General features: G+C 50.6%; 8 protein-coding genes across 8 annotated transcripts; 1 reads left to right on the top strand and 7 right to left on the bottom strand.

Annotated features, from left to right (window-relative positions):
- Window positions 1-770: 770 nt before the first annotated feature.
- Window positions 771-2,880, bottom strand: CC84DRAFT_1165559 (alpha/beta-hydrolase). Its single transcript, XM_018178746.1, has 3 exons — window positions 2,243-2,880; window positions 2,094-2,189; window positions 771-2,040 (listed from the first exon to the last, which is right to left on the bottom strand). The coding sequence occupies exons 1-3, from the start codon at window positions 2,636-2,638 to the stop codon at window positions 847-849; spliced, it is 1,686 nt and encodes a 561-aa protein (XP_018035617.1). The 5' UTR covers window positions 2,639-2,880; the 3' UTR covers window positions 771-846.
- Window positions 2,881-2,988: 108 nt separating this feature from the next.
- CC84DRAFT_1248076 (putative cell-associated beta-galactosidase) lies at window positions 2,989-5,994 on the bottom strand (the record flags this gene model as incomplete). Its single annotated transcript, XM_018184247.1, has 1 exon — window positions 2,989-5,994. One exon carries the CDS (start codon window positions 5,992-5,994, stop codon window positions 3,148-3,150), a length of 2,847 nt encoding a protein of 948 aa, XP_018035618.1. The 3' UTR covers window positions 2,989-3,147.
- Window positions 5,995-6,509: 515 nt separating this feature from the next.
- On the bottom strand, window positions 6,510-7,545 carry CC84DRAFT_1206703 (trypsin-like serine protease; the record flags this gene model as incomplete). The annotated part of the gene is made up of 2 exons (XM_018182044.1): window positions 6,510-6,836; window positions 6,894-7,545. 2 exons carry the CDS (start codon window positions 7,543-7,545, stop codon window positions 6,556-6,558), a joined length of 933 nt encoding a protein of 310 aa, XP_018035619.1. The 3' UTR covers window positions 6,510-6,555.
- A 1,325-nt stretch (window positions 7,546-8,870) lies between these two features.
- Window positions 8,871-10,038, bottom strand: CC84DRAFT_1248080 (uncharacterized protein). Its single transcript, XM_018184248.1, has one exon. It carries the CDS (start codon window positions 10,029-10,031, stop codon window positions 9,138-9,140), a length of 894 nt encoding a protein of 297 aa, XP_018035620.1. The 5' UTR covers window positions 10,032-10,038; the 3' UTR covers window positions 8,871-9,137.
- Window positions 10,039-11,250: 1,212 nt separating this feature from the next.
- On the bottom strand, window positions 11,251-12,835 carry CC84DRAFT_1260472 (uncharacterized protein). The gene is made up of 4 exons (XM_018184988.1): window positions 12,518-12,835; window positions 12,389-12,460; window positions 12,266-12,334; window positions 11,251-12,210 (listed from the first exon to the last, which is right to left on the bottom strand). The coding sequence occupies exons 1-4, from the start codon at window positions 12,807-12,809 to the stop codon at window positions 11,336-11,338; spliced, it is 1,308 nt and encodes a 435-aa protein (XP_018035621.1). The 5' UTR covers window positions 12,810-12,835; the 3' UTR covers window positions 11,251-11,335.
- A 1,057-nt stretch (window positions 12,836-13,892) lies between these two features.
- Window positions 13,893-17,550, bottom strand: CC84DRAFT_833323 (NRPS-like enzyme). Its single transcript, XM_018187577.1, has 4 exons — window positions 17,031-17,550; window positions 16,740-16,978; window positions 16,516-16,678; window positions 13,893-16,465 (listed from the first exon to the last, which is right to left on the bottom strand). Exons 1-4 carry the CDS (start codon window positions 17,331-17,333, stop codon window positions 13,910-13,912), a joined length of 3,261 nt encoding a protein of 1,086 aa, XP_018035622.1. The 5' UTR covers window positions 17,334-17,550; the 3' UTR covers window positions 13,893-13,909.
- An 874-nt stretch (window positions 17,551-18,424) lies between these two features.
- Window positions 18,425-19,738, bottom strand: CC84DRAFT_1206706 (uncharacterized protein). Its single transcript, XM_018182045.1, has 3 exons — window positions 19,509-19,738; window positions 18,994-19,453; window positions 18,425-18,939 (listed from the first exon to the last, which is right to left on the bottom strand). The coding sequence occupies exons 1-3, from the start codon at window positions 19,699-19,701 to the stop codon at window positions 18,489-18,491; spliced, it is 1,104 nt and encodes a 367-aa protein (XP_018035623.1). The 5' UTR covers window positions 19,702-19,738; the 3' UTR covers window positions 18,425-18,488.
- Window positions 19,739-20,627: 889 nt separating this feature from the next.
- Window positions 20,628-27,350, top strand: CC84DRAFT_1206707 (ketoacyl-synt-domain-containing protein; the record flags this gene model as incomplete). Its single annotated transcript, XM_018182046.1, has 3 exons — window positions 20,628-21,066; window positions 21,117-26,425; window positions 26,496-27,350. The coding sequence occupies exons 1-3, from the start codon at window positions 20,811-20,813 to the stop codon at window positions 27,348-27,350; spliced, it is 6,420 nt and encodes a 2,139-aa protein (XP_018035624.1). The 5' UTR covers window positions 20,628-20,810.
- Window positions 27,351-27,558: the final 208 nt, after the last annotated feature.

Genomic DNA, 27,558 nt, shown 5'->3' on the forward strand with positions numbered 1-27,558 from the left:
CGACAATGTATTCGCTTTCCGCTTTGCCACAGAGATTGCGACCTGTGTATCAGAATTACCCGGCTCTAGATAGTGTTGTTGTTACACCCGCATCAACATAGACAGGAAAGTGTTGTAACCACACGAGTTGAAGGATTATTACACGACTTGTGAGCTCTTATCCCAACATTGTGCCATGAGTAATGCCCTCTTCAACACACTTCGTGTCACAGGTATCAATTTCCGATCCTTGTTAGGAGTTCGCGCTGTGCGAGGTATGTCAGCTTGATCCTTGGCCAGATCCCAATGGCTGATTGAGCTTTGCAGGTCATGTCAGTCGAACTGTTCAACTGGAATTCCCTGAATTGCCAGACCGGCGAACAAGTTCTCAACTCTTTCGGGTATAGCTTTGCATATGCGATGAAAGCCACCAGGAACTTCGCTGTTCACTAGGGGCAGCCCCATTGCTGGCCAAGGGAGTCCTAGATGTAGGAAATGATTCCCTTCGTCTTCATATCTCCGAGTCCGGCGCAGGTGTATACTATATTACCTTATCACCCTGTTAGGATGACTTGGGGGAAGAGCAGAAGCACATCTTATATACGATCACTGAAAACATCGTCAGCCGAACTCATTTCCACACGTTCTGTATGGCGATCCTTCCCCAAACCTTCACTGATACGATCATCGTCACTGCAGAGTTAGGCGTCCGATATCTTTGGATCGATACCAGCGGTATTCATAACGTTTCAGGATGTGGCGGTATTTCCATGTATTGTTTAAGTGTTTAGTGTCTGAGCAGCTCATCAGTGTGCTGCAAATGGGTTTCTTGTAGATATCTGATTTATCCACACATCATGGTACGAACTATTTCTCGAGTCTTGCAGCCCTGGTTGCGTCTCTCCACCACTCACATTGAACCCTCCTGATGCCATCGCCCTCAACCCTACTGTTTCCAAAAGGTTCAATTCTCAGCTGCAGACCAGGCTTTGTCTTACCTCCGTCAACATACTTCTCCCATGCTGGCGCGTCCTGGCTTTGCTTTCCATTAGGACTGCCAGATACCACAAAGTCCGCAAAGTATGCGTGAAGAAGCTTTCCGACTTCTGGGTATTGTATACCTTTGCTTCCGCCCTGCAGCGATTCCGCCCATGTATATTTCGTATCTGAGGTATGCGGAATGCCTCTCCAGGTGGGGAATGAGTTGTTGGTCGCAAAGACTAATTTATAGACCGGGACTCCGGCGGTAGACATGCGCACGGCGGTTTCTTGTCCAGGGCACACGTACATAAAGTCGGTCAGAGCGGCGCTCACACGATTATACTGCGTCGAATTAGGACTGTTCGAGTAGTTACTGTTTGTGGAATTTGTGGGATCGGGATAGAGCTCCTCCAAATCACTTAGATCTTGTGTCGTGAGCCCAGGTATAAGGTTGTGTACGTAGGCGAGGAAGTCATCATTGGAGACTAGGTCGCCAGGCGAGTAGTATTTGGCCTCATCTGGAACATTCGTCGTGATGGTAGGGATGTGATAGAACTGTCCGTTTTTCCCGGATACCGAACCGGCCTGCTCGAGAAGTGGACCCCCTTTCGTGGGCTGGAACGGCCAGGTAATTGCGTATTCACTCTCCGTGAAGAGGAGACTGCTTGCGTTTTGGATCGCGTCAATGGGAGCAGCGCGCAAGCAGCCGAGTAGCTCTTCGTCAGTTCCGTTGGCAGATCCTGCACATCCGATAAGATCAAGATACCTGGAGAATTGGGCTTGGTAGAGCGGGTATGAAGCGTTAGGGAAGGAACGAGAAGTGACGCTTCCGGATTGGAGAAGGGCTTGCGAAAATAACGGAGAAGGACCTCTGGTCTTGTTGTAGTTGTGGAAAAGATGAATACCAACAGAATGCGCACCAGCTGAGCGGCCTCCTATCGTTATTCGTTCTGCATCTCCACCGAATGTCGAGATGTGTTTCTGCAAGAATTGCAGCAGAAGTTGTTGGTCTAGCAATCCAAGGTTCAGAAGACCTAGACGTTCAAATGCAGGAGTTGGTAAGAAGCCTAACGAGTTGACCTAAGATTGATAAGCTTGTGAAGTGAGGTCAAATCTCTAAAACATCGACATACCCTATAGTTGAAGGTGACCACTATTAGTGGTTCTTTCGAATTTGCGACAAACGATGCTCCATCAAAAGACCTTGCAGAACCGGTGAGGAAAGCGCCCTATCGTTTATTAATGCCGATAGCGACTAATATCTTCTGGCAAAATGCCTTACACCGTGTATCCAAACAAAGACCGGAAGTCTTTCCCTAAAATTGAAGCCTTGCGGTCGATATACGTTGAAATTAAGGCATGCCTCGTCCATCGGGTACGGGTTCGTTGTCGGATCTTGTACGCAAGTATAGCCATATTGTGTTGCGTTCTTGATGCCCGAAAACGATTTTGCAAAGGTAACTGGAGCGAACCTATCCTTTCCAGTAGGCTGAGTGGCGTAGTCAATCCCAAGCCAAGCATCAACCCCAGCCGGAAGAGGTTGCTGTGTTAAAGTCTGGTTGATGGTCGTTCCGAAAAAGCTCCCGTATCCATCAAGAGAAACGGTCAATCCGCCCAACGTTGCAAAACATGTTGGCAATGTGGAGGCGGCCAAAACATGCTGGAAATTGAAACGCATATTCACTGAGCTTGCCCAAGCCCTTAAAAAGCTTGAAAACGCGTTCGTTACAAGCATTGAGAGTCCTCAAATATATACACCAGCATGCGTTTGGAAGTCGAAGGAGTCGGATAATGAACGCGGTCCTACGCCGGCAGTAAGCCAAGATACCATACTCAATGAAGCATCCTGTTCCGCGTATCCCGCTCTTGGGACCCCATGAGCTCCACATTGACCGCAGTTGAACCATTCCTAGGGCAGGTGATGGGCAATATACCTGGGTATACAAAAAAACGTTCATGATATTCGCTCTGACGAGATGCCGATGTCGCACCCGTTGTAACGCGAGCAGGTAACACGAGACATGTATGACGCAATACAATGCGCTAACCGCATATAGAAGGAGCGTAGGAGGCCGCCCAGAGGACGATTGAGTACAGTATTATACCTATGCCTACTGCGAATAGTAAGAAATAGGTCTTCCACAGGGACGTACCGGCCTCTTCAGTAATTCAAACGGTTGTTGGACGTCAGATGGCCGCATAAATCTCCGCCTCGGTAATACCGATCTCACCCGTGCCCCGTCTCACAAGGCTGATGCTCTTACCTTTTGTTCCTTCAAATTTTAAGGTGACATAACCTAGGCTTGTCGCCGTTGTTCCACTCCACACCTCTACATCGTCTACTTTCACCGTCAATGGATACTGCTTGGTACGAAAGTTGCTCAGCTTGAGCACAACCTGTTCAACATTAGACGTCTTCGCGAGTTCATACGTGATGGTCGAGTTGGTAGCACTGCCGGAGCTCGACCACGTAGAATACTCGTTGTCGTCGTAAGAGAGGCTAGCATTGGCGGAATTGCTTGTTGCAGTGACGGAGATGACTGTAAGTGCGTTGCGACTAAGGGTGTACGGAGAGCCTCTTGGGGTGGGACCGCGGGACAAGTCATTGCTCAAGCCTGAAGCGGGTATTTGAGTACTGAGACCAGACTCGACGTTAAAAACCTCGCTAGTCAGCGTGACCGAAGCAGACTTTAAACCGTCTGCGGAAGCTTTTAGCGTGACAGCGCCGGATTTGGTAGTTGACCGCAGGAGTATCCGATTGATGCCATTCTCCACAGGCAACGTTTTGGACAGTATATAGTTTTCTGGTCCTTGGGCAATGCCGCCGCGCCATTCTGCTTCGCCCGAAAGCGTGAAATCTATGATGTTGAGACTGATAGGATTTCGTTCTCCATCGGCATCAACCACTTCGATATCGACAAGAGCTATGTCTGCCCCATCGGCCAAAAAGCCAAGCGGTGAGGTACGTGGAGTCAGCTTGATGGCCACTGGCTTTCCTGCAGTTCTGCGCACATCCGAAGACGACTGCTTTCCATCTGTGTATCCGATAGCTTCGAGCGTACCCTCTTGCCATGTTACGTTGGTAAAGGCGAACAAGAAGCGCTTCCTGGGTGTTGCCGAACCCAATGATTCCCCGTTAAGCTTCAGCTCTACCCTATCGGCCGTCGAAATTACCGTCACGGTCTTCGTTGTGCTGACATTGTAATTCCAGTGTCCAATGATGTACGTGGCTGATTGTTCGAGGTCAACCCAATTGTCCCACATCACTCGATGCGCATACCACCCGTCCTTTGGTAGCCTCACGGCATCAACCTCTCCGGATCGGCGATAGTTTTCTGTGCCGCGATGGTGCGTATTTGAGTCGGAAAAGATGATGTTAACGCCGCCTGCGTTGACACGTTTGCCTGTGCCAGGACGTTGTTCGTAATAGTCGAACCATCGCTCAGCATTCTCGATTGCATGAGAGTCCTGATTGCGATTATACGTTGGTCCATCACCTTCACCTTCGCCATCGGGATGGTATGGTGGAGAGTAATTGTCCCAATACTTGCGGAGGCCTTCATCCCGAGAGTACTCCATCTGCCAAAAGGGAATGCGCGAGCCTTTGTTGATGTACAACATCTCGCCACCATACTCGGCAACCTTTGAGGCCAACATCTCACGAGCTCCCATAGCTCTACCGCCTTTTGGATCGTACTTATCTCGTACGTCTTTGAGTTGTTGCTGGTGATCCTCGCTTATTCCAGAGTTGCCACCCTCATAGAATACTATGCTAGGGTTGTTCCGGTTGTAGATGATGGCATCCCTCATCAGTTCGACACGCTGTTCCCACCGTCTGCCAGTGACATCGCCTTCAGAATCACCTGCTGGCATAGCCTGGAGTAGACCGAGCCTGTCGCAGGATTCAACGTCTTGTTTCCATGGTGTTACGTGCATCCACCTGACCAAGTTGCCATTACTGCTTGTGATAAGCTTATTAGAGAAGTCTGAGAGCCAAGCAGGAACGGCAGACCCAAGAGCAGGCCATTCGTTGGTAGTACGTTGTGCATACCCCTTTAAATGGAGAACGCGGTCATTAAGCTGGAACATCCCGTTGGAGAACTTGGTCTTACGAAATCCAGTGCGTGTATTAACGCTATCGATGTTAGTGCCGTTGATGCTCAAAATGGTTTGTATATCGTAGAGATATCCATAGCCCCAACTCCAAAATTCGAGGTCGGAGACAACAGAAGATGCAGCAATGGTACGTGTCTCGTTGGGTTGAAGCGTATACTGTGCTGCAGGAAATGACTTGACAATCGATCGATGCGGATCTGAAATTTCGACTCGAAAACTAAAGGTTTTAGAGCTATTGTAGTCATTCCGGACCTGTACTTCCACCGTAACATTTGCGTTCCTAGCATCGATGTCGATGTCGCTCGGATATACATACACGCCAGTTGTTCCCAAATTGGAATAGAGAGGCAGTGTCTGGTATAGACGATCTGTGACGTGAAGATAGACGTTCTTGTTGATGCCTCCGTAATTGGCGTAGAAGTTCTTGTCGGACCATTGAAATGTGGAGCCAGTTGAGACTTCGTGGTAGTTCCATGCGTTGTCGATTCGTGCAGCGATCACATTGTCGTTCTGAAATGTAGCGTTGCTAATATCAAATCCGAATGCCATGACACCATTCTCACTGCGCCCTATCCAGTTGCCGTTCAGATAAAATTCGCCACCATGTCTGATTCCTTCGAATTCCAAAAAGACCTTCTTCCCATTGGCAGAAGAGGGAAGCTTGAAGTGCTTGCGGTACCAAGCGACTCCGGTTGACAAATTGTCAATGCTTACGTGGAATGCATCGTCCTCATTCCAGGCGTGCGGTGTAGTGATGGACTTCCAATCTTTGTCTTCAAAAGAAGGATCTTGCGCGCCTTTGGGATCGCCTACAAAGAGGCGCCAGTCGGAGTTGAAGTTATATTTTGTGCGTGGAGAGGCCGCGAAGGCCAGTTGAACAAGGGTGGACAGATAACCGATCGCTTTAGAAATCTTCATGTTGAACCCTTATATTTGCTTATAAGAACAATCACAACTATAGGTCTACGCCGCCCAGACATCCTTTTTATACTCGAAATTACTAGACATCTGGATGAGGTAGTTCCAGTGAAAGGGAGAAGAGAGGCGGGCTTCGCTCTAATTTGCTCGGGGTCGGAGGACTGGGAGCGTGGGGTACCCCGCAAATGCCTCGTTTTAATTTGCGTGTATTTTCGCCGCGAAAATTCGCAAGGGTGACTCGTCCCAGGACGGAGTTTATTGCAGCGAGGATCGCTTAGCAATTTCTCCGGTATTCGAGCCACCCTCCAAAGGGCGAGAAACTTAGCTGCGAAGATTGTCCGAAACGCGCTCCATGTTGAAGCGCAAAGATATCTTGCATATAGCGGACTTCGACATATTGAAACCACTCTCGTAAGACCAGGTGGTTCTATCCTATTGTAGGAACGATGGAAAGAAGAGACAATTGCACCCTGAGATGAAAACATTGCGACTGCTTTCAATTTTAAATGTTTGTTGCGCCTTATATCACCGCTACATACATCCCTTACTATAATCATCGACTCAAGGGTACTGAGACCTCGCCTGCGCGACGGCGTTCACAAAGGCAGTTCTTCCTGCAAACAATGTGTCTGTGGTAGACCCAGCAGACAACACTCCGTACGTGTACCGCACCCCGTCAGCCTCGGGAAGTAACCAGAGCGGACCTCCAGACTGTCCATCTGAAGCATCAGCTTTTGTGAGTATGGGACCTGTAGTGCCGCTGTTGCATGTTGAGACGTTCTTCCCGCTTATGCTCTGTTCAACATACGGGCGTTCTGAGTTGCCCAGATCGTAGGGATAACCTTTATGATTGTCAGCATATTCTGAAACTGCGAAATGAAGCGGGACATTCCACATACCTTCGTGCCAGAATGTGGCTGTTGTGCCCGTGAACTGCTTGGCGCCAAAGTATCCATACTTGTCACCAAGCCGTTGGTTGAGAATCATGACAGCCCAATCATCACCATAAGTGCAGGTATCTGTCAGGCTCCCGGAGACGTAAAGGATGTTGGTAACTTGAGCGGCCGTGTAGCCATTGGCGCCTTGGTTATAGTTCGGACGGAACGTGTACGTGATGGCCGTATTCGTCGTGTTGAAGCAGTGGCGCGCCGTAGCAAGATGGCGAGGACCGACGAGAGCGCCGCTGCAGCGGTAACCTGAGGTTCCGACTGCCCATTCGAGGCGTCCCACGTAGTCCCAAGGATTTCCGGTCTTCGTCTGCAGATAGCGACTCTCACCCCCAATCACACTACGCTTTTGGCGCCTTGCTGGGGTTGGGTTGAGATCCGGACCAACTAAGCCTGGTACAACAGTGCCCTCACTCAGCAAGTTGGCTTTATCAAGAATATGGAGATTTGGTGTAATTCCAGGGGTAGTCGTAAGTGCAGAAGAGATAGGTATACGTGCTATTGGGTGCCTGTATGGTCTATCTCTTTCCAAGACAGGCAAGGCAAAAATAGATCGCAAGCTTGCAAGTGCGAGCAAAGAAGTTTGATAGGCCCCCACCTTCATTGTCGCTGCAGTGTTGGCGCAGCAAAAGATTTGTAAAAGAATAGGGGGAACTTGGAGTAGGACTTAATGGACAAGTCTAATTACAACGAACAATACTGTCTGCGAGAATGCTTTCAATATTTATACCAGCCTTTACAGTCAACTACGCTCAACTGCAGCAGACACGAGTTGTGTGGCGCACGTCACATCCTGGCCCCAAGCTAGCGTTCGCCCCTCCAATACTGTGTGGATCCTTCTGCTAGTAGTCTGACCACCCTCGTTAAAGATAACCTACCTATAATGATGCCTACTTACAACTACGCCGCAAACTGCCTCGTCTTTCGATGCCCACGTGCAGCACTCGGAACGCCCAAACTTCCTATTTTGCTGCGAAATCACGGACTTTGTTTTTAGGCAGGCTCCAATTCAGCTAAATGCAATCGCGCACGATTATGACTATTCCGTATCTGAAGCAGGCGGAGTTCAATATAGCTGAATCAATGTAGATCATGTGGGAGTTCCAGTGCCTCAGGTTATGATCAACCTAACACGACTACGAATACGACATTAGCGGCAATCCGTGCCGCAAAAGAATTCAGAAGCTCAGGAAGTTCCTAGGTTACCTTTGAATGGGATGGGTGTCTTTCAAGGTCCGTAAATCAATCCTCTGGTTGACTACCTAGGTGGTAGCAGTGTGTACAATTGTCACTTCGATGCTCCGATTCATCGGCCTTAGCTTAGGATGCAAACGACGGAAGAGGAGCCGATAATGGCATAAATTTGCCTGGTTAGCGGAATGGATATAGGAATAATCCAATACCGGGGCCATAGCATGCATCCCTTCTAAGACAATAGCGCTGAACTGCCATGACATGCCCTAATCTTGTTGACTACGCCAATGCCATCGGCCATTACTGTGCTTAAAGAATTGGAACTCTTTCTTCCTAATCACAGCACGCTACTTGAAGGCTCGAGGACATTCATCATACAGTGATACTGAGGACATAGAGTGATTGATCACGTGATGTGTACTTCATCCAAGACCAGAAACGACATCTGATGCTAGGCGAAGTAGGGAGGCATAAATTGATGGAGTGAGGCGTGGTAGGAATCAGACGGCACAGCAGGCAACTAAAATCACTCATCCTTCATGCCCCAGGGCCCGTCGTGGTCACCGCGCCCTGATGCTGACACTGGGCGCTCGCCCACAGCCAATCATTGCGCATAGCAATAGCGAATCACGGATCCTTTACTGTAGCCAATCAGCATGCACAAATAGGTATCTCCATATTCACATCCTCGCCTGAAATTGCGCTTCGAGCTACTTTGGTAGTCGATGCCGTCATGTAGCGAGAGGCGTTTTATCGACTGCGTATGCGTCGTCGCAATCGCCGACGCTAACCGTGTTTCCTACAGCGGCTGGGTCTTCGGCTTTGGGCTGTTCAAGCGACTCTAATCTGTACCGACAGATAGGTACGACCTAGCTCCGACGCAGACTGGAAACGATGCAAAGCAAGCAGCGACATTATCTCCGATGAACCTTTTATTGAATGTCCACCGTCTACAGTTCATTCCATCACTGTGCACCATCCTCTGGTACATATAGATCTCTATCAAATCTTGAATGAAGAGATCACCCCATCACTTCCCGCCACAAATAACGTGGCTTTGTCCGCTCCGATGGTAACGGCCGTTCCGCTTCGGACGGATGCCACAGTACTCACTTTGCCGTCGGCAGTGACCTTCTGGATGCCGCTCGAAGCTGCAACATAAGCAACACCCTCAGGTGACACGTACATATCGTCTGCCATATGGTTGCCCCAGATCTGAACTGCGCTCCCGGTCTTCTTGCCTTCCGCATCAACGGGCATCTTGTAGAACTTTTGGGCGAAGATATTGGTGTAATAAATGTTGCCATTCGCGTATCGGATGCCATCAATCCCCATAGGCATGCCGCTCGCGGGTGCCATAGTGCTGTCCTGGATAGCAATGCTGTAATTGCCCGTGTTGACGTTCACTTTGAACACCGCACCCTTACTCGCGTCTCCCACAAGCACCGTATCGTTATTAAAAGCCGAAAGTCCATTCCACATACCGCTCTCTGGAACCTTCTTGACTAGTGTAGTCGTGGGCGTTGCCCCACCTGCACTGAAGTCGACTTTCCACACGCCCCAGCTCCCTGGCGTATTGCTATTACTGTACTTCCCAGCAACGACAGCAAACACGTCGGGAGCGACTTCGGCGATAGCCGCAGAACATGTTGTGTCGGTGAACGTCGCAACTTTGCTGGCTTTCTTCGTAGGCGGGTCAACAAGCCAAGCTTCGCCCTTGTCGAAGAAGGTCACGAGGATTTGACCGTTGGAGCGGACGGCAATTCCCTCGGCTTTGAGTGGGGAACCAGTGAACTTGTAGACTTGGGTAACTGTGGACTGGCGTTTGGTGAATGGCGATGCAGAGATTACTCCCATAAGCGAGAGCAAGGACGTGAAGGTCGCGGCAAAACGCATCTTGTTGATATCTGTGGAGTTCGCAGCTCTGTTGAGGGATGCGCGATGCGGCGCAAAAAAAAAATTCGGGGTTATTCAGAAGTATATAAAAAGACTGTACTCATGCAGACGGCCAAGATTGGGTCGTAATACCCCATTCCAACCCGGAGAACCTGGAGTCAGCTTTCGATCCAATGATCGACGTTGCCAATGTTGGATTGATGGAACCTGACATTTTAGATCCTTCAAAATGCGGTTTCTTTACGAAAAGTCTATGGATATCATATCATACCGGGGTCCTGCGTTTAGCCTTCGATATTAACGCGGTTGGCGATGGCCCCGCAAGATCAATTGCCGAAATTTCGCACAGTAAGATGCACTGGATTCTATATCATCCTCCGTACTTTTGTTGCGTAGGCCCCTCATTTCAACTTCAAAGATGGGGCGTATCGCGCACCCGATTGTGGAGAGGTTGGATGTATGCATAGTTGGTAGTAAAATCCAGTCCGACGTGCGCACCAGCACGTAGCGACGTCGTGGTGTCTAGAGCCTGCACGTACAAGGCTTTTGTGTCCCAATCAAGGAGATGTTGTCAGGTCATTGTAGGGTGGAACAGCGTGGGGTGTGGGCCGGCGTGTCATAATCTCTAAATAAGCACCAGCAGCTATCACGTGACTTGAGTGCCCGCGCTCCACTGAAGTCGCTCAACCACCTTTCCACTTTCCACGCAGAGAATACAGAGGTTCTTTGTGACTACACCCATACAGGATTTTATCTTATTTTGTCAAATCACTTACTCTCGCAGTGAGATTTGTGTATGCCGCCGCTATTTAGTACACACAGGAACAGACGAAAGCCGAATTGCCGCGCAGATGCCGACACAAGCCTAGAACGGCCCAGTGACGAGCTCTGACAAGTTGCGTAAACTTCGACAATTCGCCTACGCAAATACAGCAAAAGTTCGTGTCTAGGCTCCTTCACAACGGCGAGAAGGAATTATCTAGCACTCAGCGCCTCACGAGAAGGTAGCGTCTGTACACTCTTTGGGATGCTAATGCACCGTGATACCCCTTGTAATTCTGCTATACATGTTCTACACATGGTTCATGTTCTATCCACTACGCCCATGGGACGAAGCTAGAACCCACCAGACTTCACCATTGCCAACTCCACGGACCACCTCAACATGTGTGGGTGTTACCATTTGACGAGAAGCTGCTATTTTAGGAGCCATGAATCTCCAGCAAGCCGTTACGTAAGGCCGTTCGCGCGAGCCTCAAATCTCAGGGCCAAAATCAAGTAGGAAAAGATGTCCCCAAGTACGTTCATATAAACATGTACGGACAGCTCATGCATTGGGTTCCCAAACAATACCGGTTGGCGTAAACGTCGGGCACACAGTGCGGGGAGCAGTCGTACAGGTTCCTGCCATTGTCCGTGCCCAGCAAGTCTTGTCGGCCGTCATTTTTGAAGTCCATTTGCGCCATACAGCCTTTCGAGTCTGGTTCCACGAGACTGTTGCGAGGACATTCCATACAGAAAACCGCGGCGTCCGGTTGATCAATGTGTTGACCCGCATCGCGGGGAGATCGGTGATGACAAATGCGCGTATGTGTGCGGTCGCTCTCACACATTTCATCTGCCCAGCATTCCTCAATCGGCGCTCCTTCCTTGTCTGGACGCCAGTTGTTCTTGTTGTAATCCCGTATTATCTTGCATACCGCGGGACTACGTGTGCAAGACTTGCAGTAATACGAGTCCGGGGTTTCTTTGTAAGGCTCGCACGTCCGCTCCCAACCATTCCAGGCATTGACCATATTCGGGTCTGGTGGCATCATCTGCATCGGATCTTTGCCAAGAGGGCCATACCATTCGAATGACTTGCAGTACTCATCATTCTGGCAATTTTCCTTGGCATTTGGCCCAGCATAAGCCCTCATGTCGGTGCACACGTACTCAGTCTTATCTACAGCTTCAGGGGTGGGACTGGCTGTGATGGTGATATGTGGAGTCTCATGCGGGCGATTAGCGGATGTTGGCAAAGTTGGCGCCGCCGGAATTTTGGACGTCGTATGATGGGGAAGAGACGGCCCGAAGAGGTGCGGCGTTGACGTTGACGACGTTGACGACGGTTTGAATGAGATCTCCGGAATTGGGATGTTCGACGAGTTGTCGAAGTGCCAGTCCCCAAGCTGGAAATCTTCCATCCTGTTAGTAGTTTGCACTACATTTTCATTATGGGAGTTTCAACTTACCTTCTTCATCGTTGAGCTCCAAGGACTTGTGTGGACAGAAAGTGCCAGCATCAGGATTCTCATTGTCACCTAAGTAGATTTCTATTAGCTTTGTCGAATCGGGTTGAATCATCGTGTACTTACCCTCATCATCATCCTGAGACAAACCAACTCCTGCGGGACAAGACGAGAAGTCATCGTCTGACCAGTCGTCGCCTGGGAAAACCCTGTTAGTCAGCTTCAATTTTGCGAACTTAGGTTAGGCCAACATACCCTCATCGTCATTTATTTCCAGTCCAGATCCAGTCGGACAAGACGGACCTGCGGAAGATGTGCTGTTTGCCGGGGAGGAGGAGGATGATGATGATGATACAGTAGATTTGGAGTACATCGACGTAGAGTACGAGGTATTCATCGAGCTTAACGTAGAGGAGGAGCTCAAAAAAGAAGATGAGCTCATCATAGAGCTCGAAAACGACGAAAGCGCAGTCGAAAGCGTTGTCGAGGATTCCGGGGCCGCGGTGGATGAAACAGAAGAGACTGAAGAAACCCCAGAAGACGTCATACTCTTAGAAAGTGTAGACGTGTTCTCTTCCTTCGATTTGGAAGTCTTCTTTTCTTCCGTACTGGTCTTATTCTCTTTGGACTTTTGCGACTTCTGCGACTTCTGATTCTGTTGACTCTTCTTCGGATCCTTGTTGTTGTTGTTGGGTCTACCTTTTACCGGCACTACTCCCTGGAATACGATGGGAATCGCAATCGGAACAGGGATATACTTGGTACCATTCTGACCCGTGGTCCAATTTGCACCGGTACATGTTGCCGTTTCGACGCAGGGTTCGAAGGAGATCGAGGTACTCCAAGAGGTGGAGGTGATGGTAGAATTCCACTCAACCCACGAAGTGTCCCCGGGTATAGGTGTCGCATCGTCTGGCGCCGTTATGGTAGTCTCCGTCACGATCTGAGTTGTGGCCCACGTCGTGGTCATATTGCGGGTCGGCGCGACGCTCCCAGTCGGCGGCAGCGACTCAAGTCCGGAAATGCCGCTGCCGGGGCTCGGAACTGGAGTTGCTTCTTGACGAGGTAGGATCTGTTCAATAGTTGTCGTTACGGAGACGAGATTGTAATCTGGGTGTGAAACAACGACAGCGTCCACGTGCGTCGCCACTGACGCCACGAGTACAGCAACTAGAACTCGCGATAAGAACGACATACTTTCTCCAGATGCTGTGGCCGCGGTTAGATTCCGATTTATTTGCGTTTTCAAGATGCGCAAGATCTGGGGAGCCTCAGATGGGGTGTGGTCTGGCGAGATTAGTCGACAGTCGGGCGGCGCATAAAACAACATAAGGAAGCTACGGACTAACGTCACAGCGCCTTCCACGTAGAGCGATGGGCACGCGCGCACTCACACTGGGTTGATTAACAAAAATTGTCCAGGTGACCAAATACTAGCAAGACCAACAAGTGGGGCTATTTTGTCCTCAGAAATCTGAGATGGAGGGCGCCAAAGCTTAGCACTCACTCCACTCACTACTCACATGTTATAGCCCCGCCCGTAGGCCCCTTGGCAATATAAATATGGGAAACTATCGACTCTGAGTACCGAAAAAAGTGTGAATTAGATGGTGTTGTTCGAGCTAGACTACCCAGACGTCCGCTTATCTACTCAACAGCTGTCTTCATTTCCTTCAGCCATTGCTCAATCCACCTCTCGATCCAATCCCTCCCGATAGCGGGCATGCCATTTAAGGTCGCGCTTTGAGACCTTGCACGATCCAAATCCCACTTAATAGCGTTCTTACTATCAAGAAGACGCGCCTCATAGAACTCCTGCAGCCTGACCGCTGGATACGTGCGCACAAGATCCACAGCATCTTCACCAGAGAAGTTATCTACAACCTCCTGCAACTTCTCAAGCCACTCGCGGGCAGACACGACATTGAGGACTTTACCAGTGTGCTTCTCGACGCTAGCGACGATGGCAAGAATAAGTTCTTTCCATGACGTGGTTTTCGGGTTGAGTAGGTTAAAGACCTCGGCGCCGTGGGGATTGCCGTTGGTTCCCGCGCCATTGGGTGCTTGGGCCGATGATCCAGCTCCGAACTCCAAGAGTACTTTGGAGAGCAGGTCCACAGGGATCCAATCAACCTGATTCAGCTCCGCACCCAAATCCTCCGGCAGGAGACCTAGGCTTATTGATGTGACGACCAAGCCCGGCAGCCACTCAGCCGTACTCCATGTCGCATTCACGCCCTCTCCAACTGGACCTGCGATCTGCCCAACGCGTGCAAAAGACACAGGTATGTCCAACGTCTGCGCTGCAGCGTCACATAGCAACTCAGACACGAGCTTTGACTTGGCATATCCGATTTCGTACGGGGCATTCGAGTCACGGACTACTTCTTCTGGTATCGAAAGAGCAGATGTCACTCGCGGAAGCTGTGCGACGGAACTGATTGAGGAAATATAAAGTAGCTTGGGAGGGTCTGAACGACTCCCTGCCAGGCGGAAGAAGTTAACAAGGCCATCAAATTGCGAGCGGAACGCCTTGAGAGGTAACATGAAGTTCACCGTCCAGGCGTTGTGGATGATGATTGTTGCTGTTGAGCGGATAGTCTCGTACGTCTTCTGCTCGAGGCCGAGATTCGGGTCATGTAGCGCCGCTTGTAGGAAAGTGACGCGGTCGCTCTGGTGAGGAAATTTTGAGTCCCACCCTTTAATATTGTTTGCATGGATTTCTTTGGCATTTTCACGCCTGTTGAGGCAGTAGATGTGCGAGATTGCAGGGGTTGCCAGAAGTGCTTCGAGGAGATGGATTCCCAGAGACCCGGTGGAACCAGTGAGAACGGCGACTTCGCCTTTTCTTTCGCCGGGAGTACGTGCTTGTTGTCCTATTTGGGTGATGACTGGCTCATACTCTTTCAAGAGGGAGTCGATTTCCGGATCCGCATCGGTCACCTTAACGGTCCCATTTGGGGCGCCGTTAGGAGCCCCAGGAGTCTCTTTCCCACTCACGATATACTTTGTGAGCATTTCCAAGCTAGGATTGTTGTAGACAATAGACAGATCAAGGTCAGGTTGGCCAAGGCCATGTCTCAGAGCGCGAACCAACCTGACGCCCATAAGAGAATCCATACCCTTATCAAAGAAGGTCTTGCCCTCATCTTCAAGAAGAGCGGGCTCAATCTGGGAGATGACTTTCTTAAGCCACTCAGCGACCTGGCCAGCATCTTTGGTGTCCAGAGACGCGTGTTCGATTCCGGTCAGCACAGTATCTGCCTTGACATAGATGTCGTCAATTTCAGCTGCATACATCGCGAGCGTCCCCTGTCGTTGTATTGTGCCCTTTCCAGAACGGATCATAAGCTTGTCCGGGCGCGTGAGGATGACCATGGCCTTCTCGACGCGTGCATGAGCTGGTGCACTCTGGTTGGCCCGGTCGATGGAAGGCCAAATTTTGTCAACGAATTTCGCCTGATCTACTTCATTCAAGTCCCCTAATTTCGGTGATGGCTCAACAAGTAGCCCAGCTTGAAACCTCTGCATACCGAATGCTAGAGCTTGGACTACTTCCTCGTTGCTTGAGATGATAGATTGCTCCATGGATACCGGGTTTGTTTTTTCGCCGTTCAGAAAGACAATGATGTCATCTGCTCTGGCCTTCCAAGCCCAGCAGTCTGGGATTGTAGGATGTTTGACGAACAAGTCTCTCGTGCGGTACTCATCCTGCCCTTTCAAAACCGGTCCAATAGTAAATGGCATCATATGCTTCTCATATTTCGGGTTTTTCTTGAACACAAGCTCGTACAGACCAGGCGAATTCTCTTCGAAAACACAACCAAGCTCTGGATGAGGCAGCACGTAATGCCAGTCCAGTCTTGTCATCTCTGGCGTTCGGAGCTGGGCAATGAGACCGAATTCGGAGGCACCGTGATTGTTTTGAATAGGCATCTTGGCCGCAATCTTATCGCCTATGGCTTGAGGGAGGTCGCCCCCAGCGTAAAGAATGAGCTCCAAATTCTCAGCGCAAAAGTCCAGCAATTCTGGTTTCTGGCTGATATCTGCAATGATAGAAGGCACTAGAAATGCCACATCCGCTTTAGTTGTCTTCAGTGCTTGGACAATGCTTTCGGCCGTGGGTAAAGCACCAGATAATGGTGCAATGGACACAGTTCCGAATGGAGGACTATGAACGAGGTGAATGGCAATACCAGCGGCCTGGAACACTGTAAGTCAGAGCCGTCAAATGACTCATAGCTGATGCTTACATGGAATGGTGGAAATGTATTCAGCATGCGCTTGCCCTGGTGAAGCTTGTCAATGGATTCATAGCCAGAAGGTGGTTCGAGAGCGCAGTAGTTATGATGCCTTGCAGCTGTCTCGTGCGTCCAAATTAATGGTTTGGGTATGCCAGTCGAACCTGATGTGTGCCTGCAAGAGTCAATTAGTCTCGCGGGTGTTTCCGAGGGCTGTCACAAATCAAGAAACTTACACTACCACAAGCGGATCTGTGTGAGCCGCTGCGTAGGTCTTGTCGTACGCATAATGCGGGTATTCCTTTTCAAGGAGATCGGTTACGCTTGGAACATGCAGGTGTTTCATGGGATGTGCGCTTGTTATCTGCTCTGTGGCCGGTGGAGCTGGCTCCGGCGTGAGCAGAACTTGACATTGTAGCTTGTCGAATAACGCGCCATGAGCAGCGACACTGTTCCGAGGAGAAGTAAAGAAAGCCTGCAACGGGTTAGAATAGTGGACTCTGACTCGGAGAGACAATAAAACATACCACGTAGCCGGCTTTGACAGCCCCAAGAAGCAAAGCAGTGTACCGGACGTCGTTTGGTCCAAAGTATGCTAGAACATCGAAGTTCTTGGACGGTCCAAGGTTGTCGCTCAGCCACCAGGCCAATCCGTTCACAGCATTGGCAAAATCCTTATACGTGACAGTTCGATAGCCCTCGTCATAAGTCGTTGGAGAATTAGGATAGAGGGCATACGGTGCCGAAGGTGCTACCTTGGCTAGATGATCTATGATGTTAGGAATGAGCTCCTCGCGCCAGTTTGAGATCTGTGCATGATTCTGCGCCATGTTTCCTATCTTTCCGCCGAATGAAGAACCCCAACTGCAATCGCTTGGGCGGTATGACCACGGGTGACTCTCAAAGTATCTGTCGGGCTAAGAACGTGCAGCAAAGAGTAGATATATCGACAGATGCAGGACTATATTGTGTCCTTTCCAGGTAAGCGATATGTATAAAGATTGATTTGGCTGTTGCCGCAGCTAGACAAGAGTTGTGGCACGGTAGCTACGCCCTGGATCCGTGCCGCAAAGTGACGAAGTCAGCCCTGCTCTTTACAAGAGTGGGTCCGTACTGCTGCGCAATCTGGGTTGTTGCATGCCCGATAATCAACGAACAAACTGCGGGTGAGACAGGTAGGATCGAGCATCGTGGCGTCTGCGTTGACATGGAGGTACCCCCGCACGGAATTTTTGCAACAAAGCAAGGGTTCGAATCCGTGCATCTACCTGCACCATCCGAGGCGACCGTTGAAAGATGCCGCGGAACCGCGCCCAAGCCGCCCGAGCGTGTCCAGAGTTGTCCAGGGTCTGATTGGTGGGAATGGCTCCTTCCTTTGTGGGACTAGAGAACCAACTACACCAAACCTGCGCGCAGGAAATAAGGCCTCAACTTCGGACTTCAAGAAGCAATTCTGCATATTGCGGGTTTCACATATAACAGCGACAAAACAAGCATTGATCTGCGCTAACTCACGGTGGGGTGTCATCAAGACTTCCCAAGACAGCATTGGCAGAGCTTGATGTTACATTGATAATACCGCCTTGGGACACTGCAGCGGCTACGACCGTGTCCGTGATTGAACGGGGCGAAGGCTGCATGCCGAGGTAGGGTGAGATAAGCTGGGGCGGAAAGATCCCAAGGTCATCGACTTGTCCTCGCCAATCACGCCACAACGGTGATCTCAGATCGTAATGTCGGCAATGCGTGGTTTGGGCCATGAAGGTCCTCTCTGGGTTAACCGCATGACGCGTGGAGATGCAGTTTGTGGGAGGGCACCACGACGGATGGAAAGAATTGGGGGCGTTCAATTACAATGAGCAGGCTAGTCGGTCGCGAGCCTTCTGGTTACACAGCATGCAACTACCGAGACAGGCTATTCAAGGGGTCTCGCATGCAAATTACCGGCCAAGAGGCGTCTATTGTCTATCCTATGTTGCGCTGAGTCACTTTGCGGCCCACGAATTTTGAATCTCGGTCGTCACAGTAATCCCACCTGGTCCTGACACTGGCGAGCCTGGAATGTTCCTCTCTGAACTCGCCCTCAATATGTGCACATTGCCACTTGAATCGTCATCGTCTATTTCCGTGAAGCCATTGCCCATTCTCTTAACGTTTCGGAGTGGGACGCCACCTCCATCAATTGGCCCGTCTCGCTTTCCGGGACCGTAGCCGGATGGATTAGAGCTCTTCACGCTTGTTCTGAAGCTTCCGAAAAGTCTGGATTTACCGACGCGTTCGAGAAGTGGTCTATAAGTAAGGAGACATGCCGATATTAGGTAAATCCCGGGCTCGGCGACCGTCCAGATAATGAGTTCGACCGCATCGTAAGTTCCGTCCGTGAATGAGTTCGTGACGAAGAATGTGTGAAAGCGTAATATTGAGGCAACGAGTCCGCTTCAAGGTCGGTCAGTAAAGGCCCAATTAGCGGAGTCATAATCAGAAACTCACAGACTGCCAACTAAGAATGTGAATGTCAAAGCAACCTTTATGCGTTTCGTGTTGTGTAGGCTCCAGACAATGGGCAATGGAAGCGCGAGCATGACCACGTCTGTCGCGATATTTGGCACACTCGTCCAGACGTAGAACGCTTCTTTATCGATGCACTTCGCACCTGGTAGCGCGGGGTTGAAATTCGCCGCGAAAGGTTTGCAGGCGGCCAAAGAGACGATCGTATTTGCGATCGATCCAGCGATAAGAATCCCAGCTATAATGTAGACCGTAATTCGTGCTGTTCTTTGTGGGAACAATCGCCTGTAAAGCGCCAGGACAGCTAGTTTGGGAATGTTGACATCGACGAAGTACAGTGTCGCGAGAGTAAGGAGGTACCTCCCCCAGTTGAGTACTTTCTCAGGCTCATGCTCTTCAAGGTAGGCAAGATGCTGCCCGACGCCTGCAAAGGTGACTGAAGCTACAACAAGATCGTCAGCGACGTCTATTGAGCGTCAAGACCAAAGTATTCCTACCTAGACCCACAGCACCCAGTATGAGCTGCGATACTAAAGCGACTACGACAAGTGCATCTTCGAGCGGATGGCTCTGCCCCACAACCAGCCAGCGGGCGTAAAAGCGCAGGCCTACTGCGATGACTTGTAATGGCGTGAAAAATCCAGTGAACAGCTGTAGACGCCAACCGATGTTTGCGGAATCAGTAGACATGACTAGGCAGCCAACGTAACGCCAGAATCTGAGCAAGACAAAGCAAGTCCACACAACAATAAAAAAAAAAAGGAGACTGATGCAGGAACCGCGAAAATGTACAATCGGTTGTTCGTTTGTCGAAGCATACATCTATTGAAGTTCGAAGATGGATGCGTCGCATCGCGCCTAGAAAAGGAAGGCGCGCGTCACCCTACATGCTCTTTTGCACCTTCGGGAATGTACACATTGGATCGACAATCATCCGGTCGCAGCCTCGCCGTTCAAAACCCTTGCACTGGACTGGCTTCAACGCGAACGCTGGGCCGCAGATCCCGCCTTAACCCATACCCTGGGAGTGGGGAGACGCGGGGCCAGCACTGTCGACATGCTGCCAGCGGTACTGGCTATAGCCAATCTAACTTCGTGATGAGGCTATGCATATCCCAATTTACGAGGTTCGGTGGTTGTTCGCTGGACGTTTTGCACCTGAGACCATGGTAGAGATATGCTGTCTCGTCCGGCACTGCCATATGAGACGGCTCTAACAGTGTCGGTGGCTAACATCAAAGATGTCTTACGTTAATGCGAACTCGCTCCCTACGTAATGCGTCAGCTGGGTATGTCCGCGGCTCATTGCGATCCTTTCTGCCTACGTACGCTTCTCGGACTCCGACCCTTGTCGACATTCACAAGGCAAAACAGTTCGAACTGGGTGGGCCTTGAACGAAAGTCTGTGCGCAATCGGCCGGGAGGAGTCGAAGGATTGATCTAAATTGATCCCAGTGTGTTTGGGGGCAGAAGCTAAACCAAGCTAGTACCGGAACAACCGAGGAACAAGTGACATCGCGACCTAAAATTTCCGTGACTGATAAGATGCCATGGTCTCAAAACGGCAAGAACGAACATAGATGCCCAGATTGATGAACACTGCCAGAGAGAGCAAGGTCTGGCATAGCCTCCCGGATGACACTTTCCTAGGTAGATTGTTCTTGCGAGACGAGGCAGCTTCGTGGCGGCCGACATGAGATCCTGGTAAGGTCTCTTCGTACGCATCAGATTTCCTACAAGTACCTCATACAGTCGCCATAAAGCTGGGCATTCTTCCTACTAGTCATCTACCATCCAATATGGACCACATGAGAAATTCCCCGATAGCCGTTATTGGCTTCCAGTGCCGCTTTCCAGGTGGATCCATCTCGTCTGAGAAGCTTTGGGAAACGTTGGTGTCGGGTAGCAATACCTGGTCCAAAGTACCGACAGATCGGTTCAATGAGGAAGCTTTCTTCCATGATGACCCTGATGACACCAACGGCACCAACAACCATCGGGGCGGGCACTTCTTGAAGGAAGACATTCGCGATTTTGACCATGATTTCTTCAATAGTAAGGACCTGTCTGTATGGAATCGTAAATTTCGCTGATGATGTGGAAAGTATCGGCGCAAGAAGCGGCGGCAATGGATCCGCAGCAACGGCTTTTGCTGGAAGTGGTGTACGAGGCGCTTGAGAGCGCAGGCCAACAACACAGGATTCGGGGTTCCGCAACTTCGGTACACGTAGCGTTGTTCACCCGGGACTACGACCGTAATTTGTACAAAGACACATTAAACATTCCACGTTACCAGGTCACTGGTACTGGAGACGCTATTGCGTCAAACCGGATATCCTATGTCTTTGACTGCACCGGGCCGTCAGTGACTCTGGACACGGGCTGCTCGGGCGGCTTAGTAGCGGTACATCAGGCATGCAACTCCTTAAGGCTAGGCGAGAGCGACATGGCCATTGCAGCAGCAGCAAACCTCATCATCGGCCCGGATCAACAAATTGGTCTGAGCAATCTCCATATGCTCAGCGAGGATGGCAGATCCTATCCGTTCGATAGTCGTGGCTCTGGATACGGAAGAGGAGAAGGCGTAGCTGCTCTCATATTAAAGCCTCTTCACAAGGCGATAGCAGACAGAGATCCAATACGCGGTGTGATCCTTGGTAGCGCGGTCAACCAGGACGGGCGTACTATCGAGGGTATCACTCACCCAAGCACTTCAGCACAGATTACTCTTCAGAGGCGGCTGTATCGCCAGCTGAATCTCGATCCTGCGAGCGTTTCGTACGTGGAAGCTCATGGCACGGGCACAGCTGCAGGGGACAAAGTCGAAATCGACGCCCTAGCAGAAGTGTTTTGTGCAGGGAAGAGGAGCAATACCCTCCACGTGGGTTCTATCAAGTCCAATCTTGGTCATTTGGAGTGCGCGAGCGGGCTAGCAGGACTGATCAAGAGTTTACTCATTCTGGAAAATCGGTGCATTCCACCCAATGCCGACTTCAAGAGCGCAAAGGAGGCTCTGCGGCTCGATGAGCGGAACATCACAGTGCCTTCTTCTCTAATCCCATGGCCTGACCTCAAGACCGCCAGAGTCTCCATAAACAGCTTTGGGTATGGTGGTACAAATGCACACGTCGTGGTCGAAAGCGCGCCCCATGAAACTACAACAGTGCTTGCGTCTTCCGAGGAAGTTCCACGGCTTTTTGTTTTCTCAGCAAAGAGCGAAATTTCTCTCATCGGCGCGCTACGACGTTACCAGAGTTGGACAGCAGCGCAAGGAGCGGATTTATCCATGTCGACCCTATCCTACACACTCTCGACACGTCGTACACACCATCCTTGGAGAATTGGTTGCATCGCAAAAAGCCGCCAAGAGCTTGTCGATCAGCTTGCGCAAGCCGCACGCGCGTTCGTGCCGGCTGTGAGCTCGGACGATGTTGCTCTGAACTTCGTCTTCACGGGCCAAGGAGCGTCTTGGCCTACTATGGGTCGGGAGCTCCTGGTGGCAAACTCCGCCTCTGCTTTCGCGGAATCCATGCGTCGTTCCACTGATGTATTATTTCATCTTGGTGCCGGGTGGAACTTGGTCGATGAGATCCTCCGGGAAGCCGATACTTCACGCCTGCACATTGCTGAACTCGCTCAACCAGCGACTACAGCGATACAAATTGCTCTGGTAGATCTTCTCAGGAGCAACGGGGTCATCCCAGATGCAGTGATTGGACACTCAAGCGGAGAGATCGCGGCAGCGTATGCGGCAGGGTATATTTCGCAAGCCACTGCTCTCCGCGTCGCGTACTGTCGTGGTCTCGCAACCACCAAGCAATCTTCGAAGGCAAGCTGCCGAGGTGCCATGCTTGCAGTGGGTCTTGATGAAGACGATGTGTCCGTACACATCCAGAGTCTCACCAAGGGTACCGTCTCAGTAGCGTGCGCCAACAGTTCCCAGAACACAACAGTGTCTGGAGACGAAGAGGCGATCGATGAGCTTGCCGCGGCGCTGACCGCATTGGACGTTTTCAATCGCAAACTACGCGTAGATGCAGCCTACCATTCGCATCACATGCGAGATGTTGTTGAGGACTATAAAAGCCTCATGGGTTTGCTGGAGTCGGAGGTGCCGCTGACTGCACCCGCTTTCTTTTCGACAGTGGACGCCACGGAGAAAGACGGTGGGTTCAATGCCGGGTACTGGTGTGACAATCTGGTCTCGAAGGTGCGCTTCAAGGAAGGAATCCGCAAGCTCTGCAAACGCCGAACATCTGCGCGTCACGTGTTTGTTGAAATCGGGCCGCACAACGCGCTAGCTGGCCCAACCCGACAATGCATCGCGGAACTATCAGTGCCTATCAAATACGACTACACGTCACCTTTGCGAAGAGGCACAGATGCTGTGCAAAGTGTTCTCGAGGTAGCCGGTTTGTTGTTTGAGCGCGGAATCCTTTCCGACTTCTCCCTGCTGTCTGTCCTCGATCCGGCGCAGAGACATGCGAATGTCATACACAATCTCCCGTCCTATAGCTGGAATCATTCGAAGAAACACTGGCATGAATCCCGAATAAGTAGGGACCATCGCTTCCGCAGACATGCTTACCATGACCTTGTCGGCCTGAGGAGCTCAGAGGCCACAACCTTCGAGCCAAGATGGAGATACATGATAGGCCTAGCCAGTCTGCCTTGGCTGGCAGACCATGTGGTTGACGGTGTCATTGTCTTCCCTGGCTCAGGATATATATGCATGGCTATTGAAGCCATCTCTCAGCTTGCCCAAGAGCATCTCCCAAGTGGCCAGCGATATCAAGTCGTCCTGCGGGACATTGAATTTCTCAAGGCTATAATCGTCCCCAATTCGCCTCAAAGAACCGAAGCGCAGCTCAGTTTCTCGCCTATCTCTTCAGGAACTGATAAAAATAAGGAGCTTGCGTACCACTTTCGCGTCGCAGCTTACAATCAAAGCTGCACTTGGGATGAGCATTGTCGAGGGTACGTGGAGGTCAGGACCATTGAAGCCGAAAAGGGCTTGACGGCTCTCAATGGATATTCCCATGAGAAGACACTAGTACCGGAACAATTATACCAGCAACTGAGTGATAACGGAAATTCCTACGGACCGATGTTCAACGGAATTGAGCATATGTCTATGGGGGACATTCATGCACTCGCTACCGTGGCTATCCCTCACGTGGCTGAGGTCATGCCCGCAAACCATATGCAGCCCCATATCATCCACCCCACCACTCTGGACATCATTATGCACACCAGTTTGCCGTTGGCTCTGCAAAAGTTCGGGTCCGGCTCCATCATGCCTATTCATATCAATGAGCTTGTTGTGTCTACTGGCATCGACAGCGCCCCTGGATCGAAGATATCCGTGCACACGAAGTTGGCTTCCGTTGAGGCCAGAACTGCTGAAGTGGGCATCGAAGCAGTAAACGATCGCGATGGAATATCGAGCCTATCATTTTCTGGAGTCAAGCTGCGTTTCTTGCCTACCACTACACCAATTCAGAATCCCGAAAAAGCGGCCAGGAGTACCTGCTGGGATGTAATCTGGGACGTTGATGAGAACAATCTATCCGCTGCCGACTTTAAGCCTGCTGCACTGGTAGACAAGTCAACACTATCTTTGGACCATAAGGTTCGGGCGATGAATCAAGCAACCGAGAATTATGTTCGAATTTGTATCGATGCCGTTAATCGCGGACAATTGCAGGTCACCGATGAGCATCGCTTGCTCTTCGACTGGATGCAACGCGAGTACCCTTCTATCGATAATTTCCCGTCGAAAGTGGCCAGTAGCACGATTTCCACTCCTGACTTTGAGGAAATGAAGATCGTCGCAAGGACAGGCGAAAATCTCACAGAGATAATATCTGGATCAACTGATGCTCTACAACTAGTGACCGAAGATGGCTTACTATACGGATCGTACCAAGATCACTCGTCCGTCCTTTGCTACGATCTCTTGCGCCAGTACGTCAGGAAGCTGGCCTTCAAAAAGTCCAAACTGCGCATCCTCGAGATTGGGGGAGGCACAGGTGGAGCTACGCTGCCGTTCCTCGAAACCTTAAAAGCTTCTGGATGCTTCGCCGCTACCTATGATTTTACCGACGTGTCCGCTAACTTCTTCGATCGTGCGGCAGCTAAATTCAAGGGGTATCCAATCAACTTTCGAAAACTTGATATCGAGCAAGACCCTGCCCATCAAGGATTTGATTTACAAAGCTACGATGTGGTCCTTGCTTTCAATTGCCTACATGTCACGTCAAGTATCCGGACAACTTTACGGAACGCGCGCTCTTTGCTACGAACGGACGGTCGCTTGGTCCTCATTGAGATCGTGAACTCACAGCCCTACCATCACATCTCATATGGAACACTGCCCGGTTACTGGAAAGGCTCCGTCGACGACCGGCCAAATGGGCCTTTCATGCCTGTTGAGCAATGGCGACAGGCAATGCATGATACGAACTTGAACATGCAGATGTGTGTCAAGGACGATGAGAAGGCACATATCTCCAGTCTGATGGTTGCGCAACTCCAAGGCGAACTACCTAATTCAGCTCAGATACCCATTCGCGTCATTCCTGTGGCTGGAGCTCCGAAAGCTGTAGCAACCCTGTTGCAAGAGGGTCTCCAGAATCGGGGATATTCTGTCTCAACCGGTCAATTCGAAGAAGAAATTGACGAGAGTGCCTCCATCAAGTTTATTGTCGACAACGGTGATAGCCCTCTTTTAGCTGGCTTAACGCCTGAAACCTTCAAAACGCTAAAACACATGCTCAACAAGCAGACAAAGGTCATGTGGATTACTGTTGGTACAACCGTGGGCAACACGACGGATTCACGACGAAACCTCATAACTGGGTTGGCAAGGAGTGCCCAGGCCGAGAACGAAAGTCTGAAGATGGTGACTGTCGATGTTCAACGTTTCCAGCCTGACCTATCACCAGAACTGAGCCATAAGTTGTACAACGTCTTGCAGCAAACATTTTTCCAGTCGTGTGAGAGGCCGGAGCGCGAGTACATCATTCGAGACAACGCGGTCTTGATTCCACGCCTGCTGCCTAGCGATGCACTGAATAACTGGATGACGAGATCTTCTCGAATTGTTGATCAGCTGCGCGATGGACTTGACGTTAATGCGTCCTTCATCATTGCTGGTGGTCTTGGTGATCTTGGACAGAAATTGCTCGGATTTCTGGTACAACGTGGAGCCAAGCATGTTGTTCTACTCTCGCGTCGTCCACCGAAAGAGCAAAATGGAAAGCACGTAGTCCGAATGCTGGAAGGCTGCGAGGTATATCACATAAAATGTGACATATCGCTAGAAGCGGACGTTGAGGCTCTGGCGGCGACGATAGCCGCACGCCGACTCCCTACAGTGAGAGGTATCATCCAATCTGCGCATACGCTCCAGGTGCGTGCTAGAACCTATCCTCAATCCCAACTATGACCTATTCTCAGAACCCATACTGACAATCTCCCAGGACCGGAGCATCGATTCCATGACCCTTGACGACTTCACAATACCGCTCGCTCCCAAGTTGAATGGAACCCTCAATCTCCAGAAAGCCTTCGCCTCACCTGATCTTGACTTCTTCATTATGCTCTCCTCGGCCGCCAACATTGTCGGAACTCGCGGCCAAGCAAATTACAACGCCGGAAATGCCGTTCAAGATGCACTTGCTCAAAACCAGTCTCTTACGCCAGGCAAGACGCACTACATGTCCTTTAGTCCAAGTATGGTTGAGGGAACAGGCGCTGTTCGGGACATGGAGATTCGCAAAGCACTGCAGCGATCTGGTTTGGACGCGATCAAAGAAGAAGACATTAATGCTATCTTCGATTACATGCTTAGCCCGGCAGCGAGGAAAGACCGGATCGCGCACATAACCGCTGGCTTCGACGCTACTTCGATTGCAGGAGCCACGACTGTGAACGGCAATATCAGGTCTCCGTTCTTCACACACGTGCAAGTGACCGAGTCTTCAAGCCCAGAAGTCTCCAAACTACCCGCCACTTCTCAGGTGGGGAAAGCCACCATTTTTAACATGGCCACAGCTAGTCCTGAAGAAGCCCTCACATACACCACTGTTGCGGTCTCGAAGAAGCTTTCTGCTCTGGCGTACGTGGACGCCGAGACTATGGATCTGGAGAAGCCGATCTCGGACTTTGGATTGGACAGCCTGATTGCAATCGAGCTGCGCAATTGGATCAAGCGGGAGTTCAAAGCTTCACTGCAGAGCTTGGAGATTCTCAACGAGCAGGGTGTCAAGATGTTGGCGAAGAAAATCCTTTCGCGTGCAGGTGGAGTGAAAGTAGGGGGCACAGCAACACCATGAACAGGTTCAAGGATGGAGAGAAGGCTTAGATTCATGTAGCCTCAATCTCATGTTTAGTAAAAGCGCCATGCTTCCAAAACATCACTGGCGGAAAGCGCCGAGGTGCGGGCGGGCAAAAGCTAAATAGGTGGCCATTAAAGGAGACTTGTCGCAGGCAGAAATGCAAGTACACCCACCTTCTCAATGGAGAAAGTGAGATCCACATGCC

This window comes from Paraphaeosphaeria sporulosa, assembly GCF_001642045.1.
Source record: "Paraphaeosphaeria sporulosa strain AP3s5-JAC2a unplaced genomic scaffold CC84scaffold_6, whole genome shotgun sequence".
NCBI classification, from domain to species: Eukaryota; Fungi; Ascomycota; class Dothideomycetes; order Pleosporales; family Didymosphaeriaceae; genus Paraphaeosphaeria; species Paraphaeosphaeria sporulosa.